This window comes from Vitis vinifera, chromosome 6, assembly GCF_030704535.1.
Source record: "Vitis vinifera cultivar Pinot Noir 40024 chromosome 6, ASM3070453v1".
Taxonomy (NCBI): Eukaryota; Viridiplantae; Streptophyta; class Magnoliopsida; order Vitales; family Vitaceae; genus Vitis; species Vitis vinifera.
Window position 1 is genome coordinate 20,502,663 of NC_081810.1, and position 19,144 is coordinate 20,521,806.

Sequence of the window (19,144 nt, forward strand, 5' to 3'; positions counted from 1 at the left end):
GAAGAAGCTAATGATGTTGGTTCTTTGTTGGTTCATGAGCAAAAATTTAACCAACGGGAAAAAGAAGAACAAGCATTGAAGGCCTTATCAAAAAATCATTCTACACCCAATAGAGCTGATAGAGGATGAGGAAGAGGCAAAGGTCGAGGTAGAGGAGACAGAAATAACAATGATCGTGGGAACCAACAACAACATCATCGTCATCAAGAGAGTCAATTTCAAGGAAGAGACAGAAGACGTGGAGGCCACCACTCAACAACTTATAGATCAAAGTCAAAAGACAAGTCCAATGTTGAATGTTACAGATGTCATAGGTACGGCCATTATAAATCAGAATGTCAAACTAATTTGAATAAACAAAGTGGAGATCAAACTAACTTTGCAAAAAAGGAAGAAGAGGTGTCTTTTTTTATGGTATGCCACGTGAATGAAGAAACTCAACAAAACATGTGGTATTTAGATACTAGTTGCAGCAACCACATGTGTGGAGAAAAGAAGGCATTCTCTGACTTGGATGAGTCATTTCACAACTCTGTTAAGTTTGGTGACAACTCTACAATTTTTGTTATGGGAAAAGGAAAGGTAACAATTCAAACCAAAGGAAATTCCACTCACACTATTGCCAATGTTTTTTTGTGCCAGATTTAAAGACCAATTTGCTTAGTGTGGGTCAATTACAAGAAAAAATATACGAGATTTTTATCAAAGATGGAGTATTTCAAATTCAAGATGCAAAGTTGGGCATAATTGCTCAAGTTAACATGACGGTGAATCGTACGTTCCCACTTTATCTCCACAACACCATTCATTTGTGCTTCTTAGCAAAATTAAAATATGAGGCATGGCTATGGCATTTTCGCTATGGTCATCTGAATTTTGGCGGATTGAAAACACTACAACAAAAGAACATGGTGACGGGGCTTCCTCAAATTATAGCTTCTTCTCAATTTTGTGAAGAATGTGTTGTTAGCAAACAACACTGTAATCAATTCCCACAAGTAAAATCTTGGAGAGCAAAAAAGGCGTTGGAGCTTGTTCATTCTGACATTTGTGGGCCAATAATACCAAATTCTAATGGAAGTAAAAGATATATAATTACCTTCATTGATGATTATAGTCGTAAGATATGGGTTTATTTTTTGCAAGAAAAATCTGAAGCCTTTGTAGCTTTTAAAAGCTATAAAGCACTTGTTGAGAAAGAAGTTGGCAACCCAATAAAATTTTTTCGCATGGATCGCGGTGGAGAATATAACTCACATGAATTTGCAAATTTTTGTGAGAACCATGGAATCAGGAGACAACTTACAGCAACTTATATACCCCAACAGAATGGTGTATGTGAGAGGAAGAACAGCACTATTATGAATATGGTGCGAAGCCTTTTGACAACAAGTGGCATTCCAAAAAGTTTCTGGCTTGAAGCAGTTAATTGGAGCATTCATATATTGAATAGAAGTCCCACACTTGTTGTTCAAAATATGACACCAAAAGAAGCATGGAGTGGAAGGAAACTTGTTGTAAATCATTTCCGAATTTTTGGGTGTATTGCCTATGCCTATATTCCAGATGAGAAGAGAAGGAAGCTAGATAACAAGGGAGAAAAATGCATTTTTCTTGGTGTTAGTGATAAGTTAAAAGCTTATAAACTATACAATCCTAGCACCATGAAAATTGTTTTAAGCCGTGATGTGGTATTTGATGAAAAAGACACCTGGTCATGGAAACAAAATGGTGTTAAAGAAAATATTCCAGTAGATTTTGATGATGATGAGAAATGGCAGCAACCTATGGAGAATGAGCAAGAAGAGGAAGTCACTCAAAATGTTCCAATAGTTGATCAAAGCCCACTTGCAACTGAGTCACAAAGGCCTCAACGTGTTCGAAAAAGACCAGCATGGATGACTAATCATGAGGTAACTGGAGTTGATCAAGGTGAGGACCCACTTACATATTTTGCTATGTTTTCAGATTGTGATCTTATCATTTTTGAAACGGCTGTCAAAGAACCTAAATGGAGAAAGGCTATGGATGCTGAAATTGCAGCCATTGAAAGAAATGATACATGGGAGCTATGTGATCTTCCAAAAGGGCAGAAGACAATCGGTGTAAAGTGGGTTTACAAGACAAAGTTGAAGGAGAATGGTGAGGTTGACAAGCACAAGGCATGCTTGGTAGCTAAGGGTTACAAGCAGGAGTTTGGTGTTGATTATAAAGAAGTCTTTGCTTCGATTGCAAGGCATGATACAATCAAATTGGTGATTGCAATGGCAGCTCGAAACTCATGGCTTATCTTCTAGTTGGACGTGAAATTAGCATTCCTCCATGGAGATTTGAAAGAAGAGGTATTTATCGATCAACCTCTTGGTTATGCAAAACTTGGCAATGAGCATAAAGTGTATAAGTTAAAGAAAGCTCTATATGGATTAAAACAAACTCCACGAGCTTGGTATAATCGTATAGAAACTTATTTTTTGAAGGAAGGATTTCAAAAATGTCCTTATGAACATACACTTTTTATAAAGATTGAAGATGGAGGAAAAATGCACATTGTTTGCTTATATGTAGATGATTTAATCTACACAGGAAATAATACGGCCATGTTTGAAAGTTTTAAGAAATCCATGATGGCTGAATTTGAGATGTCTGATCTTGGCATGATGCATTATTTTCTTGGCATTGAAATGATGCAGTATTCTACTGGAATTTTGATTTCTCAAAAGAAATATGTGGGAGAAATCTTGGACAGGTTTCAGATGAAGGATTGTAATCCTGTAAATACTCCATCTGAGTTTGGTATGAAGCTAAACAAAGATAATGGAGGAAAGAAGGTTGATGACACTCTTTACAAACAAATAGTGGGGAGTTTAATGTATTTGACGATAACAATACCTGATATAATGCATGTTGTAAGTGTGATTAGCAGATACATGGAATATCCTACAGAGATTCACCTCTTGGCTGCAAAAAGAATTTTTCGGTACTTGAAAGGTACTAAGGAGTTTGGGTTGTTCTACAAGAATGGAGAAAAATCAAATTTGTTTGGTTTTACAGATAGTGATTATGCAGGAGATCTAGATGATCGAAAAAGCACATCTGGGTACGTTTTCATGATGGGGACTGGAGTTGTTTCATGGTCCTCAAAGAAACAACCTATTGTCACATTATCATCCACTGAAGCTGAATTTGTTGTTGCAATAGCTTGTGCTTGTCAAGCTATTTGGTTAAAGAAGATCCTTAAAGAGCTGCATTTCAAAGAGGAGAGACCTACTCAGATTTATTGTGACAACAGTTTGACAATAAAGCTTTCAAAAAATCCAGTTTTACATGGTCGAAGCAAACATATAGATGTGAAGTATCATTAATTGAGGAATCTCACGAATAATGGAGTCATTAATCTTATCTACTGCAAAAGTAAAGATCAGATCGCTGATATTCTAACCAAGTCTCTCAAGTTTCCTACATTTCAGAAGTTCAGGAAGCTACTTGGTGTTTGTACTTCAAATATTTGAATTTGAGGAATGGAGCTTCAAAGTTTATCTGTTATTAAACTGGATGTTATGTTTGGAACATCAGTTTAAGGAAGGGATTGTTGAGGAAATTTAAATAATTTGCACGTGAGTTGTCCTAGTTTTTAGTGTGTTTGTTTACTTAGTCATAAAAGTTTGTTTTTAATGTGGGATAGTGCCTATTTTCATGTTGCTTTCAGTTATGTATTAGCCTATTTACAAGCTGTTTGTTTATCAATAAAATGTGCGGAAAGCATATCGTCTGCTTACCATTGTTAAAGTGAAAAATGTTGTGTTTGTTGTTTGCTTATATCACTAATCATGGGTGATTACGAGTTATGACTTTTAGCAAAATATATTCCAAAAATATACAAGGAATTACAATAAGTGAGGAGACAAATCTGCTTGTTGAATATCTGTTTACTGAATGTGTTAATTGGGAAGGTGCTGACAGGAAGGATTTTTTTTTTTTTTTTTTTCTTTTTAGGAATATCTCATTGGAAATGAAAATTTAAAATATACATACTCTATTAAGAATGGTGTCGTCGGCTATGCATATTTCATTGTAAATGATATATTAAAATATGCATATTTTATTTTATCATATCATGTAAACTAAACGTAGGATAAAGTTAATATTTGCTTAGTATAGCATGTGATAGGATGAGATAATATATTGTCCTATATTTGATTGATGTATCATATCTCCTCATCAATCAAATATGAGATAGAATAAATATATTATATTCTCGATGCATAAGATATAATAATTATTAGTTGAGATATGAGATATAAATATCTCATAAATCATAAACTTATTTGTTAGCTATTTTCTTTTTCTTTTTTTCTCAATTTTCTATATTACACATTTCGTAAAACAAAACTTTTGATTAAAAAATTAATTTGTAGTTAAAAAAGAATTTAAAAAATATGTATAAAATAGACCATAAAATAATACTATTATATGTATTATTTAATATAATATTTAATACAAACGAATTATTTTATATATTTAACAACATAATATAATATTTTTAATTTATGAATTTTAAAAGTTTAAATAATGAATATTATTAGTAAAAAATAAAAATCAATTATTAAATTAGAAATTATAAAATGATTTCCAAATAATAGTAAACATATGAAAATTTTTATACTATTTAATTGTAAATATTAGAATGAAATATAGTTTTTATTTTAAGGAAATATTAAACATTAAAAAAATAATATGTTTTCAATTTTATTTTTTTTATTTTAAGGCATAATGTAACATATCTGAATATAATACCTTAAAATATTATGTCCATTCTAGAATATACATAGCATATCCTATATATCATATTCTATCATATCTATAGTCAATTAAACGTAATCTAAGGTGAACTAAGTAATAATAATAAGAAATTCAACTAATTATTGATAATATTAAACACCTCCAATTAAGTAACCGTCACCTTAACCATTGCCCTAAGGTCAAATAAATTCTTATACACCCTATCTACTACCTTAAGAAAGAATTAAAGTGGATGTTTGGTAAACCAATTTAATAATTTAAAGTGATTTAACAACTTAATTTAAGTCATTAAGTAAATTAAATATGTTTGATAAAATAATTATGATTTCAAATAAAAAACAACTTTAAGTAATAAGTAAAAATAATTAATTTATTTTTAAGTTCATATCTTCATTTTATTTTTTTATACTCATTTGCCTTAATTATTTTCACAATTTCTTTTACCACTCCACAACTTCCATTATTATTTGATTTGTCATAATTATAATTTATGATAATAAATATATCAATTTGATGATTTAGAATAAATTTGAAGTTAACTTTATCAAACAACCTTAATACTTAAAGTAAGAATTAAGTAATAAGTTTTAAGTCAATAACTTAAATATATTTTAACTTAAAATCAACTTAATTCATTAAGTAATAAATATTAACTTTTATCAATGAATCCCATAAAATTAAATTTAAATTATTAAATAATAAGAATTCAATTTTATCAAATGTCTTTTCTAAATGTGATTTTTTTTTGTTACAATTGTTCGATTCAACTAATTCAAAAATCACTTCTCAAGAATTTGATGTGGGTTTCTTGGACAACATTGAGCATTGGCTCAGGTTTGAAACCTCTTCATCATGAGAGCAATTGGCAGTGACGTTGAATTTTTATACGACAAAGAAATTGAAATCTAATTGGACGTATGGGCTGGTGCTCATTATTTCATTGGAAGACAGGCCTTACCCAAACTATGTTAGGGTCTTCTATGGAAACATTAAATTTTCCATTGACGCAGTCTCCTAAAGAGATTTGGAATTATTCAAACCAGAGACGCTTTTATTTATTATTTATTTAATTTTTTTAATATAAAGGATTACCTTTTTATTATTAAGTATTTATTTTATTTTATTTTTTTAAAATTCATAAATTGTTCTTGAAGTAGAAAAACGTTCCATGACGATTATGTTTGGTTTGAAGGAAAACATGATAAAAAGAAAATAAAGAAAAAATAGGAGGGAAAAAGCAAAAATAAAATCTTAATATGTTTTTTATAAAAAAAAAAATATTGCATATAATATTTCTTATATTATAAATATCATTATGATATTAAATTTTATTATAAAACCTTTTTACCTATATGACCCATTTAATCTATATAAATTTATTAATTATATATATATATATATTTTAAAACTATTAAAATTTTAATTTTCTTTAATTATAAATATCATACATTTAAAAAAATTAAACAATTAACCAAGTAAAATTTTATATATTTCATTATAAAAATTAAAAATGTTTTATAATTAAAACATTAAATAAAATGATAAACAAGAGTAAAGTTAAAATTTTAATTTACTTTTTATGCTTATATTACATAATTCAAAATCCAACCATAATGTCTTTTAATAAAATTTTTCTATATATCTATGTTAAAATTTAAATAATAATATTTCAAGATAATAAAAAAATTATATATTGTAAAAGTCTGAGTTGTTTGAAACCTTTGCTTGAGCCAATTAGTATTAATGTTAACTTACCAAAAATTTAGATTGGGTTCATGTTGGGCTAAATCAACCTACCCAAGTTGCACCGCTTAATTGCTAACTTTATTAAATTGTTCATAATTGAATTGAATAAATTTTCATTATTTCTTACCTTAATATGATATGACTTATTATCACCCTTGCATAATATTCTCTTTGAGATAATTAAATAATTCTCTTTGACCCGTGAACGTAAATATGATTGGTTGAACTATATTAAAATCTTATGTTTTAGTATTTTATGTGTGGGTTATTTTATCTTTACGTTCTTACACTAATATATTAACATTAAAGCTTTCGATTGCACAACATCCAAGTCATCCATCATATGATGATCTATATTTGCATAACAAAGGGAGGCCAAAGAGATGATATGAGCTACCTGGAAGCCCTCCTCATTGACTGCATTATGAGGTAATGGAGAGTGGGCTTGGTGTATTATCATCACAGGGCAGACGATTAGTGTGGGAGTGAAGGGACTGCTGGTTTACCGTATGCTCAGCCATTCTAGACTCACACAAGGATGGGATATTCTCAGACGGAAGCAGGTAAATGGATGCTCAATAGGATGAGGAGGCAGAAGTCTAGAAGAAGAGCACGAGCAGGAGCAAGATTTTGATCATTATGGAGATTGGAAAGGGATGGCAACTCTTGTTTAATTGTCTACTAGTTTCTGCATAATTACCCTTAAAATTCAAGTCACAGGAAGCAGAAGCTGATATTGATACAAGTCCTTCACCAATGGCAACTGCTGGAACCATACCCCAAACAAATGGAGAGAACAATACTCTCAGAAAGCCATTTACCTGTTTGCATAGAGTAGCTAGGTCTACCTCTAGCCTAGCTTAAGATTGGAATCGGATTTTTTTCTTAGATGATCTTACTAGGCAGATATTCATCAGCATCTTAACATCCCTGGAGTGGAAACAAATTCAGCCTAGGGAAGAAAAGAAAAGACCAGATAGCTGTTTCAACAGGCAATCATGTTATCAGCAACAGAAAAGAAAGGAACTGAAACATATAAACTTAGGAGCTATAGGATGTCCAGCCTCTATCTATCAACAGGCATCTTCATGGGGTGGGCAGAACTTCCCCAAACCTTTCCTAATAGGACATCCCTTGGCACCGATTCTTGCTGTTATGGGTCAAAGAATACATTTAACACTCGCTACTAATTACATTAAGACTACAAGAGCAAGTCAAGGTCGCGAATCGAAGCAGCATCAAACATTAAAAAATGATGCCATAGCGTATATTTCTAAGGGCTGCAGAGATTCCTGAGGTCTTCCTCTTTGGCATATGAACTGGGTATTATCCTGGAAGCGTAAGGATAAAGGTCCTTATAGGAGTTCCGGATGGTCCCTTCAGCAACTCCAGTAGCAAGAGAAATATCTGCACCCATAGGGCTTCTCATATTAACTCTGTAAAATCAACAACAAGAACTGAGAAATATCATGCTAACCTTTGAGAAGCTTCTTGTCATCCGATAATTGAGTTATCATGTAAATAACAGCTGCTGCCACTGAAATTGGGCTTCTCCTACAAAAGGTAAATGAGATTTAAGGGTTTGTACAAGCCATCTAACTCTTTATCTTCCTCCCTTTAATTGTCTCCAGAATTCCCCTTCCCCCCCTCCCAACCTTCTTCCTGTACAAAGTAACTAACTACACAAGAAAGGCAGTCAATTCTATCATTCACAGGCCCAAGCATGTGAATATTTCATCTTTTACTGTTCAACAAGAAAATATGGTCAGCTTCATCCCGAGAACAATTCCATTCTAAAAAATACCCTTAATTTTAATGCTAGGGATAAATAGTTATTGACAAATAGTTATCACATCTCCCCCCACCCATTTAAAAAACAACCATCTTTTTTGAAGCAAATGTTGAGAAATAAAATTTAAAAACACGTGTGTGGAATGTTGCACTATGTGTAGACGCCACCACTAGTTTAAGATCTATAGTCTACCAAAAACGAGTGACAGCATGTGATAGAGAGTATTTCAGAGAGGCAGTAAGGACTGGAAAGATTAGTTGCATAGCCAAAATTTCATTAGTTTCTTAAAGACACTTCATGCTTTCTTTGGTGAATGTTATGTCATCTATTTTTCATTCACCGTGGAATTTTGTAAAATAAAGCACAATCCAGCTTATTTAAAAAGTATACTAGCTTCCCTCTATTAGTAATGCAAATACATAGTGGGGGGCACAAACAGGCAGCTCATGTGCTAAAAGGAGATCAAGCAGGCAAACATGTGACAGCGGGAGTTCCCTGAAGTAAAAGACATTTGATTTTGTGAAGTTGTGGACACCCATTTAGCATAGAGTTCTTTATACATAAAAAAAATAAAACCAAATAAAAAATAAAAAATCATAAAATAAACTGATCTTTGGCACTAAACAAGAAAATCGAGGTTAAAAAGAAAAACTACCTTATATCAAGCTCTTCAGATTTCTGAACAGCCTCTTGGGCGGCCTTGACTGCCTGATTGGTCATGCCAAGATGGGAACAAAAGCGCCGCTATAAAATTTTAGGTGGGAATAATTAGTGGTTGGACTAGACAAATTATCAACAGAGAAAATTTAGGAGATGAAACACATGCTACATACCAAACACCAGAAACACGGAAAAAAGATGAAGAGCTACTTCAATAAAAACTTACCAGAAAGTCCCCAGCATGAATGGTTCCCATTTCCATGGATTGACCCATCTCTACCTCTAGTTGTTTTACAATGTACTCTTTGGCTCGGCCAATTTCCTTTTTTGTGGCTCCATTGGCAACCGAACAAATTTCTAGTCGAAATCATATGTTAAGATACTCTCATACACAGAGACATGACCACAAAGTATCAAATTGTTAGGAAACTTGCATTATACCTTTTACAGTGCGGGGTTTATCTTCTTGTCGACAAGCAATGTATATGCATGCTGCCAAAATTGCATCCTGATTTCTTCCTCTGAGGGGCTTTTGATCTTCTACTTTCTTATAAATCTCATTGGCCAGGTCCTTAATATGGAAGTCACAGATACATCAACACATGGCCAGTCTAAACCAGGACTTTCAGTTGAGATCAAGATAGACACAAAGCATCCAAAAGTAGAAACACTTTCTTAAGTGATCATTCCTTGGACATGCAAGAACACCACATAAACATGTGGAACCAAATACATATCCCCAATTAAGTTCAAAACACATTCAGACAGCAGAGTATTTTAGAGAAATGATAAAGATAAGATTAAGTTCAAAGAAGGAATGCAGCTTCACGCTAATATTTGAGGACCAATCAAACCACTAGTAGCAAATATTAAACACCAATCTGCAAGCATAGGCATAATGCTTAAGAATTTACATCAAAACCATCAACCATACTTCCAATCAATGGTTTTTTCCATAAGTTCCTATTCGTGCAATAAGCAGAAAGAGGTCAAAGAAACACACAAAATAAAAAATCAGGAATAAGATAGTTCGGCCAAGCATGATCAGCCATAAAAATGAAAGATGAACAAAATCATAAGCCACACTTTCTTAGAATGCTTCACTGCAATCTTGGATATAAGAATGCATCAAGCAGGGCTTGTCAACACAACTCATTTACCAATGGTGAGGTTCATTATATTCTTAGATATCCCATAAATATACATGCACTGAAATAAAATAAGAGTCCATTCCCCATTCAATTGACCTTTCCTCCTGATGGCATCTTAGAACCACCTTTAATGTGCCAAGTTAAATTCCTATTAGTAGAGGAGACTTGATATAATGGAGTGGAAACATGAGTTGGCTTTTCCAATATCAATAGAATGAGCACTACAAACTATATTCTTCAAAAAGAGAGTCGTAAAAATGAAAATTAAAACTTTTTTTGATAACCTAAAAATTCGAAAATTTAACTTCTACCTTGTGGCTGCTGGGATTCGAGCCCAGGTCTCCATGGCCACAACGTGGAATTCTCACCACTAAACTACAGCCACCACATGAGAAAATTAAAACTTTAACTTGATCAGAATATGGATGATAACAAAAAAGGACAAAGGATGCAATAGCTTTGGTTAGAGTAAACCCATATTCCTTTCCTTATAGACCTATTGACCAAGGATGAAAATATTGCTTTTTACGGATATATAGGTAGTTGGATTTTATGGGTATATCGGGAAATATCAGTGGATATTTTGACAAAAGATATTGATAAATGAAAATTAATCAAAACTTTTCAATTATAGAAAAAACAACAATATAACATTGAAGTTATTTTAAGGAAGAAATTGATATATTTATAATAAATTTATAAAATTAGACAATAATATATTGAATTTGAAAACACATTAATAATAAAATGAGAATATATTTAATATTTTTATTTAATAATATTAAAAACTTTATTTATAAATTTATATTCCTCCTGTATGCAATTACTATATAAAATACATAATAATATAATTAAAATTGAATTTATTTTAATTGATTTTCAATATATAAATTACATGTGCGTTTTTAGTGACAAAACACATTTGGGGGTTCATATGCATCACACTTAAGGACCAAGGCCCTTGCAGTTTTTTATGTTTTTTTCTCTTCAAGAGAGAATCCCACATCGGATTTTCAAAGGAAAGAGATGCCTTATTTAATAAGGCACAGCATCAGGTGGCTTGATGGAACGCATTTAGGCCTAGGAGCATTGAGTCTTAGATGGCTGGACTGCGCTGCACTATGCGCCTAGCAGCCCAATTAATTTTATCATTAAATGGTAAAAAGGTGCTGACATGGCACCGGAATATCAGCGATATTATCGAAATATCACTAAAATATCAGTATATTGTCGAAAAGGCATGCTAAATGGCAAAAAAAATGGAAACATAGGCCAATCAAGATATCTGCCCCATATTTCACTGACAAATTCCAACATTTTAATCGATGCTATTGACTGATTAAATAAATATTATTCGGAAGCCCAAACCCAAGGATGTGGACTGCATGCCTATCAAGAAGCCGTCTTTGGTGGGAAAAAGAGTTAAGTAGTTGGTATTATTATGCAATAACGAGTCACTGTAATGGGTACTATTCTGCATTCATGCTACAGTAATGAGTTAATGTTCACTTAATGTTCACCCTAGCTTAGCAAGAAGTTACTAGGTGTTCCATTGGATACACTTCTTATTTTCTGTTTTTAAAATTAGAAAATAGTAATAACTTTTATATAAGATAGAAGAAGGCTTAGATGCTTACATTAAAAATGTAATGGTTTTAAAAATCATTTAAAAAAATCGAGGTATAAAAATTTTTTTACTAAGTCAAATTTTTAAATTTTTAAATTTTAAAAATATAATTTATTACTATTTTTTTATTTTTAAAATAGAAAATAAAAAGTATACCCATATAGACACTAGTTTTTTATTTTCATTTTTCCCCTTTTAGTTTCTTTTACTTTGGTTATATATTGATGACTGAGATTAGCTTGATTTAAGGGTTACTATTAATTGTTGTAAGGGTTGTACTCATCGCTTTCCAGTTACTGAACATTGAGAGTTTCAGCTTCACCCTTTGTTCAGAGTGTGAGATTATTATTAATTTGCTCTTATATCTGTTCTAGTACTACATCTCTATCTTCATCATCATTTTCTTCCTTCTCCTACACCTGCTCTTCTACTACATTCCATCTTCAATTTTATTTTATTTTTGGATAAGAAACAATGATTTCAATGCAATGAAATATTAAGTGTAAAGAATGATGAGAAATCCTTCCAAAAAGTACACTGGTGTACACTACTTCACAAAGGCAGATCTAGCTATAATTCAGAGGTAAAAATTCTCCTATAAAAGAAACCATGTGTCTAGCTCCATATTTTGTTAACACATCTATTGCATGATTGCCTAAGCGAGGAGCCCAAGAGAAGGAACATCAAACTTGTTCTCATGATATAATAGTAGTGGAATCATCTTCTACTAGAAAATTGGAGGGACCCAAAGCTTTCACTTGTAACAACCCTTCTAAAAGAGCTAGAATTTCTATCTCAATGGCTAAACCCCAACCTGCAAGTTTAGAGAATGTCTTAACACTCTGCCACAATAATCTCTAAGCAACCATCCAATCCCTAAATGCCTTGAGTTGTCATCCCTCAAAATTTAGCTAAACAAAACCCACTGGAGTTGGTAGTCATTCACAAACTGTCTCCTTAGTCAACCTCATGGTTCTAAAACTCATATTCCCATCTAGTAGAATGAGGCTCAAAGAAATATCAGTAAAAGCTTCACTGGTAGAAGCCCACACCGAAGACGGGAAGTAAAACAAGCAAAACTCAAACTGTTTCTTGAGTCCATCTGTCCCATAAAATTTTTGCTTTCCTTTCCCACCAAATGGTCCAAATCAAAGTGAGGCAAACAATACACCAAAAAGTCTTGCCTTAAGGAAAGTCGACCGAAATCTCTAAATGATATAATTAACATTTCCATCACCCTTCTGGGTGGAACTCAATCAATCCCTAGAAGTCAAAGTAATCTACACCATAATGTTAGTGCTTCAAGGCAACATAAAAAAAAAAATGATCTATTAGACTCTCCACTCCCCCTGCATATGACACACCATTCCTGGCTATGTGCTTTATATGATTTTTCCCATTAGAGCAAGTCATTAGTATTGAACTTCTTATTTTCCATAAGCTATGCAAAGGCCTTTACTTTTGGTGGAGCTTTGAATTTCCAAATTAAATATGCAAGAATAAAATGAACTGAAATGGTCAAAGTCAGGATAGCATTAAAGAAAAAGCTAACTGAAAACAATCTTGAGGATGTCCAGGAACAAACTCTCATGTCAAGAAAAGTGAGTGACAAATAGACATGGCTAAAACAACCATTAGACAAGCTAGTCCCTCAATTTCTTGCTAAGAGATTACGATGAAATTTGAAGTTCCAAGATATAGACAAGGAGGAAGAAACTTGCACTGAGGAAATAACAGTTTCTCAACCTCAACACTCTATAGATGTTTGGGAACTACTCACTAAGAGATTTATTACCTAACCAAATATCTTTTTAAAAGTGAATTTTTGTATCATTACACACAGAATAACAAGTGCAAACAAAGAATTCTGAGGAGGCCTGTGTAATAGCCTTCCAAGGGCATTTATCTAACCACCTAACAATATAGTTGACATCCCATCCATCAGCGTTTGAAAGATACCCAAGATGACCTTGTTCCATAAAGCATCACTCTCCCTAAGGAACCTCCACAACCACTTCCTTAGAAGGGTTCTATTCCTCAAGGATATTCTCCCAATGCCTAACAAAGTGATCTCTCCTCCCTTTCCCTACACCTGACCACATAAAATCTCTCAGCAATCCAGGAATCCTGAAGGCTACTATAATTGGAGCTTTGTGAAAAGATAAAAAAATACAACAGGATAAGGGATAAACATGACTGCACTAGAGTAATCTTGCCACCTAGGGATAAGTAAACGTTCTTCCAACCATCCTCACCTTTTCTTCTTTTCACTAAAATTTTCTGATTTCAGCATAGCTTTCCCCATCTGGGATGAAAGCTTATCTTCAAACCTACTAAAGAAAAAACCCTATAGATGCTAATTTTATTCCCAAGATTTCCCTCACTCCTACACATCCTTGATCCATTTAATATCAGCCCCTAACACCAATCCCTTCAGAGAAAATCTGAATCATATAAGAAACAAAATAAGGCAACTAAAGAATCCAACAAATACTGATATTGTAAGGGGTGGGCCTTCAAAGAGAGTATTTATTGCCTATCAATCCATGTCTACCACATGAGAGTGGACTCATGTGGCTTACAATATATATGACCAATCAAATTAGGCCTTTTACACTATCGAGCATAACACTTTCAAACTGGCCTCAGCCAGAATTGACTTTTTAGTGGGCTGAACTCCAGCCAAGCTCATATAGGGTTCATTTTACTCCTAATACACACTATACAATCATAGAAAGCTCAAGGAAAACCCCCAACACAAGATATACAGCATAAACAACAATCAGGAAAGAACACCATGCCTTATACATTGCAGAAAATTCTAGTTAAATAATATGAATGTTCCAACACATGATGAGAATGAAAAATATGTGAAAGGTGAGAAATTAGCAATACCTTTATGGTTGCAACCAGGCCCAACCTGAAATAGCAAATTACAGCATCAGTTACAAATGCAGCCATAAACCCACAATATGCAATCTTTTAACAAAAACAAGAACACCTAACAAGTTAAAAAAATTTCTTCAAAGGGGAAAAAACATTAATCTCAGTTTCTTCTTCTTTCTGAAAAGAAAACAAAATTAATCTATAAATACAAACAAAAGAAAATGAAGGAGATGAACATCAAGAAAAAGAAAGATGGGAGAGAGCACAAAAAACATAACCCCTTTACAATTACACCTAAGAATAAGAGAAAACACAACAAGCTCCAATGTCTATGGAAGCAAGGGATATCAACACTCCTACCTGAGACAAACAAGAACACAAAAGGCCACCATTTAACAATACTACTCTGTACTTCCTTACTGTGCTTTCTTTCCCTTAAATTTTTTTTTTCAGTTTCTTCATCCATATGGCCCACAGAATTTTTGACAAAAAGTGATTCTTCCAGATGATCCTATCCCACATTCCCATTGATCTTCCAGACCATGGTTTCATAACCATTATTAAAGATGGAGACATAACGCAATGAAGCTCAAATTTCCTTGAAAAACTTCACAAGATAGAGTAAGAGATAGATGCTTGACTGATTTAGATGAAACTTGCATAGAACACACCAAGTAGGAACCATCTGATTTCTCAACTAAGCTATCCACAGTCTAAATTATTATTAACTGCTAACCAGAAAAAAAGGAAGGGGAAAAACTTGAAAGGAATCATGGTCACCAAAAACCATTGAAGGAAAACATGACATCATCATTCACAGCTAAAGACATATTGAAAGAATTGGCTAAAAACCCTCAATGCTAGGTTTTGTAACAGACTTCATGTCATCCCAAGTCATAAACCTCCCTAGGATACACATAAGAATGAACCTTCCAGTTTCTTTGAAATGAGACATTCCACCAGTGCCACTAAGATTATTTTTGCAGCATTTTCATCTGATCCAATTGCTAGTGAATTCAGCTGAAGGGTGAGTGATATTATCACACCATACATCCTCTTGAAGCCTGATTTGATGCTCACTACCCATCTTTACACAGTTGTGTTACTAAAAGGATGCCCCATTGTAGGGAAACCTCCCTCCAAAGCCTACAATCATATCAGAGAAAAACACACCTATTCTCCATTTAATTGCCACTGCACTCATTTAATGCCACTACTGTAATCTTCAACTTTCATTATCCACTCCAACTTCCCTAACAGTACTTATCCACCAATTTCAAATTTAGATTTATGATCAATTAAATTTCCAAATCCCTGTCTTTGTACAGAAGTGCAAATTGTCCCAGCTTATCAGATGATACTTCAACTCCTCCACCTTGGCAATCCATGGGAAGTTCCTTTATGCATTCTCAAATCTCTCTGCTATTGAGAAAGGGATTCTGACAAGTGAAATGAAACATGTAGTAAGAGTATTGACAGGTGTTACTTAAAGTCAGCTTCCTCACTTTAGATGAATAGCAGGATGGCCATGCCATCAACAGTTTTCAGACTCAAACATTCCCACAATAGACTCCCACACTGAAGCGAACATAGATGGGGCAATGAACAACAATATGCACCATAAACTGGCCCGAACAAGTACCAGGCACTTGCGGTCAGTGCACCATAAACGTATTGTTAATATTAACTAATTCCCCTATTTGATTGTTGAGAAATCACACGAAAATAAATTAAAAGTTGGAACATAGAAAAGGTCCTCAGTTAATCCACTATCCTGAATTCAAAACTTTTTTTCCCTATCAATTCTTGTGGTGCAATATTGCAGCAAATAGTTAATTTTAAGTTCAATGCTTCACAGTCAGTTCAACTAGAAAAAAAAAAAAATAATGACATTGAAACTTACAACATAAAACAATCCATCAAAATCCAAGTTTTCTTCTTTGCCCTGAATTTTCTCAACAAGCAAACAGTCATAGTAGGATTTGAAAGAAAACTGAACTTACTGCCACACAATGTGACAGAGAATTAGAAAGCAAACACTGAAAACAAACCTGTGAAAATATTAAAGTTTGAATTCAAAGCATTCAAGAAACCTTTCGAGAAAATTTTCTATTTTTCTGGCAAAGCAAGCCACATGAAAGGAGAGGAAAAAATCAAACCTACAAGACACTGCAGCAATCAATTAGGAGAATTAAAAGAATAATAATCATAACGCGTCCATTTCTAAATTCACCTTCCAACAAAGAGTTTTCCTCCCAAAATTTCTGTTGAAACTTTTCCAGAAAAATTCTTCTGCTTTTCAGGGAAATAAATCATGCCTAACACAGAAAAGTCTGGAAAAAACGAGAGCCAATTTCAAATCCAAAACCTTCTCCAAAGAAAAGGGGCCTCTTTCAGGACTAGACTAAATTTTCCATTGAAGCTTCCCTAGAAACTTGTTCCACTTTTCTAGCAAAGCAAGCGAGCCTAAAACAGAGATACGAACAAAAATTTAAAATTCAACAATGTGAAACTCAATCTCAAGACTAGAAAAACCAATACGGTTTCAAAACTAAATATTTCCCTGAAAATGCCCACATTTTCTATAGAAAAAAGCTCTATGTTTTTCTAGCAAAACAAATGGAAAAGAAACAGAGAAAGGGACGAAATTCAAAATTCAACACAGTGGCACTCAGTTGGAACAAGAACAGACAACGCCAATTTCCTTCTAAAGAGAAAACTTTCCGAGAAGTTACTAACATTTTTCAGGAGAAACTTTCCCGGAAAATTTTCCACTTCTGCTACCAAACAAACCAAACCTCGACAGAGGGGAAAACACACACAAAATTTACCATTTTCCCGAGAAAATGCCCATACTTTTCTCGGATAACAAAAGCAGCCTAAATATAGAAACAAACCAAAATTCAAAATTTAACTTACAACACAGTGGCACTGAATTTTTATTTTTAGTTAAAAAAAAAAAAAAAACAAAACAAAACAAAAAGACCCTTCTTCAAAGAACGAAAAATTTTCCCGGGAAACTCCCAAATTTTCTATAGGAACAAACAGAACCTCCGAAAATGGGCAAAATTTTCACTTCTCAGGCAAAACAAACCAAGCTGAAACAGATAAGGAAAAGAAAAGGAAAAAAAAAATACAAATACAAGTACAAAACTCAAAATTGAACACCGGGGCCCCCCCCAAAACCCTCAAAAACTAACATTTTCCTGGGGAAAAAAGAAATCCCACACTTCCCATAGAGCCAGACAGAAGAAAGAAAAGCAAACGAACCTATCACACATGGTGGCGATGGTCTTGAAGGCCTGAATCAAGGAGCGGTCAGGGTTGGAGCCGCGGTTCTGCCACCGACCCAGTGAGGAAGAGAGGAAGTCATTGGAGGGTCCGCCATTGGAGGGCTTGGAGATAAGGGTGGAAAGGCCGCCGTCGGCGAGGAGAGGGTTGGAGGGGCCCCCGACTCGGACAGGGTCGTTGTCGGCGGACTCGTTGGCGAAGGTGCGCCACTCGGAGGCCTCGTCGATGGAGTGGGCTTCGAGAACAAGACCGCACTCGGAGCAGACAGTGTCGCCGGCGGAATGGTCCAACACCACCTCCGTGTACCTCTTGCACTCTGGGCAATACGTGTCTGTCATTACCTTCTTACTTGCCTTTCTGGGTTTCTGTAAAGACTGTAATCATCTCTCTGCCATACCACCGACCTTCTTTTTTTTTTTCTTCAATTTTTATGGCTTGCTTTTGATTTCACAAGTTCCTCGATTTCATGCTTTGCATTCATTCTCCATATCTCATGCATTTCCCCGTGTGCTCTTTGGATAACTCATTTTTTTCTGGGTCCTTTTCTCTTGCCATTTTAGGCATGTTTGGATATAAGGAAAATATATATATATTTTAAAATATTAATAAAAATAGAATGATGAAGATGAAGAGAACAAAATATATATTTTTCTTTTGAAAAAAAAAACAAATACAAAAACAATTTTTTTCCATGCAAAGAGAAAATGTTAATAGTTGTAGTTGGTGGTTATTTAAAATAATAAAATTTTTATATTAAAAATAAAAACTCCTATATAAAAATTATGTATTTATCTTATAATTTCTTTTTTAGAAAATACTTTTAAATATTTTTAAATTTGAGACAATACATTTTTTTTAGTATTTTAATTTTGAAATTTTATCGTTTTTTCATTATAAAACTTTAAAAATAATTTTAAGAAATTAATTTATATATTAAATTTTTTTAATGATTTTTTTTTATATTTGATATGTTAAATTAAATGATAAATATAAATGTATAAATGTATTAAAGTAAATAGAATATGTATAATATTTAAATATAAAGATATATGTAATATGAAAGGAAAATTATGAGATTTAATTTTATCTACATATTTATGTATGTTTTATTTTAAAATTTTAAAAATTATTATATTAATTAATTCATATTGTTTTTATATTTATCATTAATAATTATTAAAAAAATAAATG

The 19,144-nt window shown here is 33.1% G+C and overlaps 2 protein-coding genes and 1 non-coding gene across 3 annotated transcripts; 1 reads left to right on the forward strand and 2 right to left on the reverse strand.

Moving 5' to 3' along the window:
* The first annotated feature begins 2,597 nt into the window (after nucleotides 1–2,597).
* LOC132253891 (secreted RxLR effector protein 161-like) lies at nucleotides 2,598–3,362 on the forward strand. Its single transcript, XM_059737236.1, has one exon. It carries the CDS (start codon nucleotides 2,598–2,600, stop codon nucleotides 3,360–3,362), a length of 765 nt encoding a protein of 254 aa, XP_059593219.1.
* A 4,144-nt stretch (nucleotides 3,363–7,506) lies between these two features.
* On the reverse strand, nucleotides 7,507–18,508 carry LOC100248187 (transcription initiation factor IIB). Its single transcript, XM_002277643.4, has 7 exons — nucleotides 17,933–18,508; nucleotides 14,672–14,696; nucleotides 9,440–9,569; nucleotides 9,225–9,355; nucleotides 8,994–9,082; nucleotides 8,024–8,100; nucleotides 7,507–7,953 (listed from the first exon to the last, which is right to left on the reverse strand). The coding sequence occupies exons 1-7, from the start codon at nucleotides 18,289–18,291 to the stop codon at nucleotides 7,820–7,822; spliced, it is 945 nt and encodes a 314-aa protein (XP_002277679.1). The 5' UTR covers nucleotides 18,292–18,508; the 3' UTR covers nucleotides 7,507–7,819.
* On the reverse strand, nucleotides 10,463–10,534 carry TRNAH-GUG (transfer RNA histidin (anticodon GUG)). The gene has a single exon. It is a non-coding gene; the product is annotated as a tRNA-His (tRNA).
* Nucleotides 18,509–19,144: the final 636 nt, after the last annotated feature.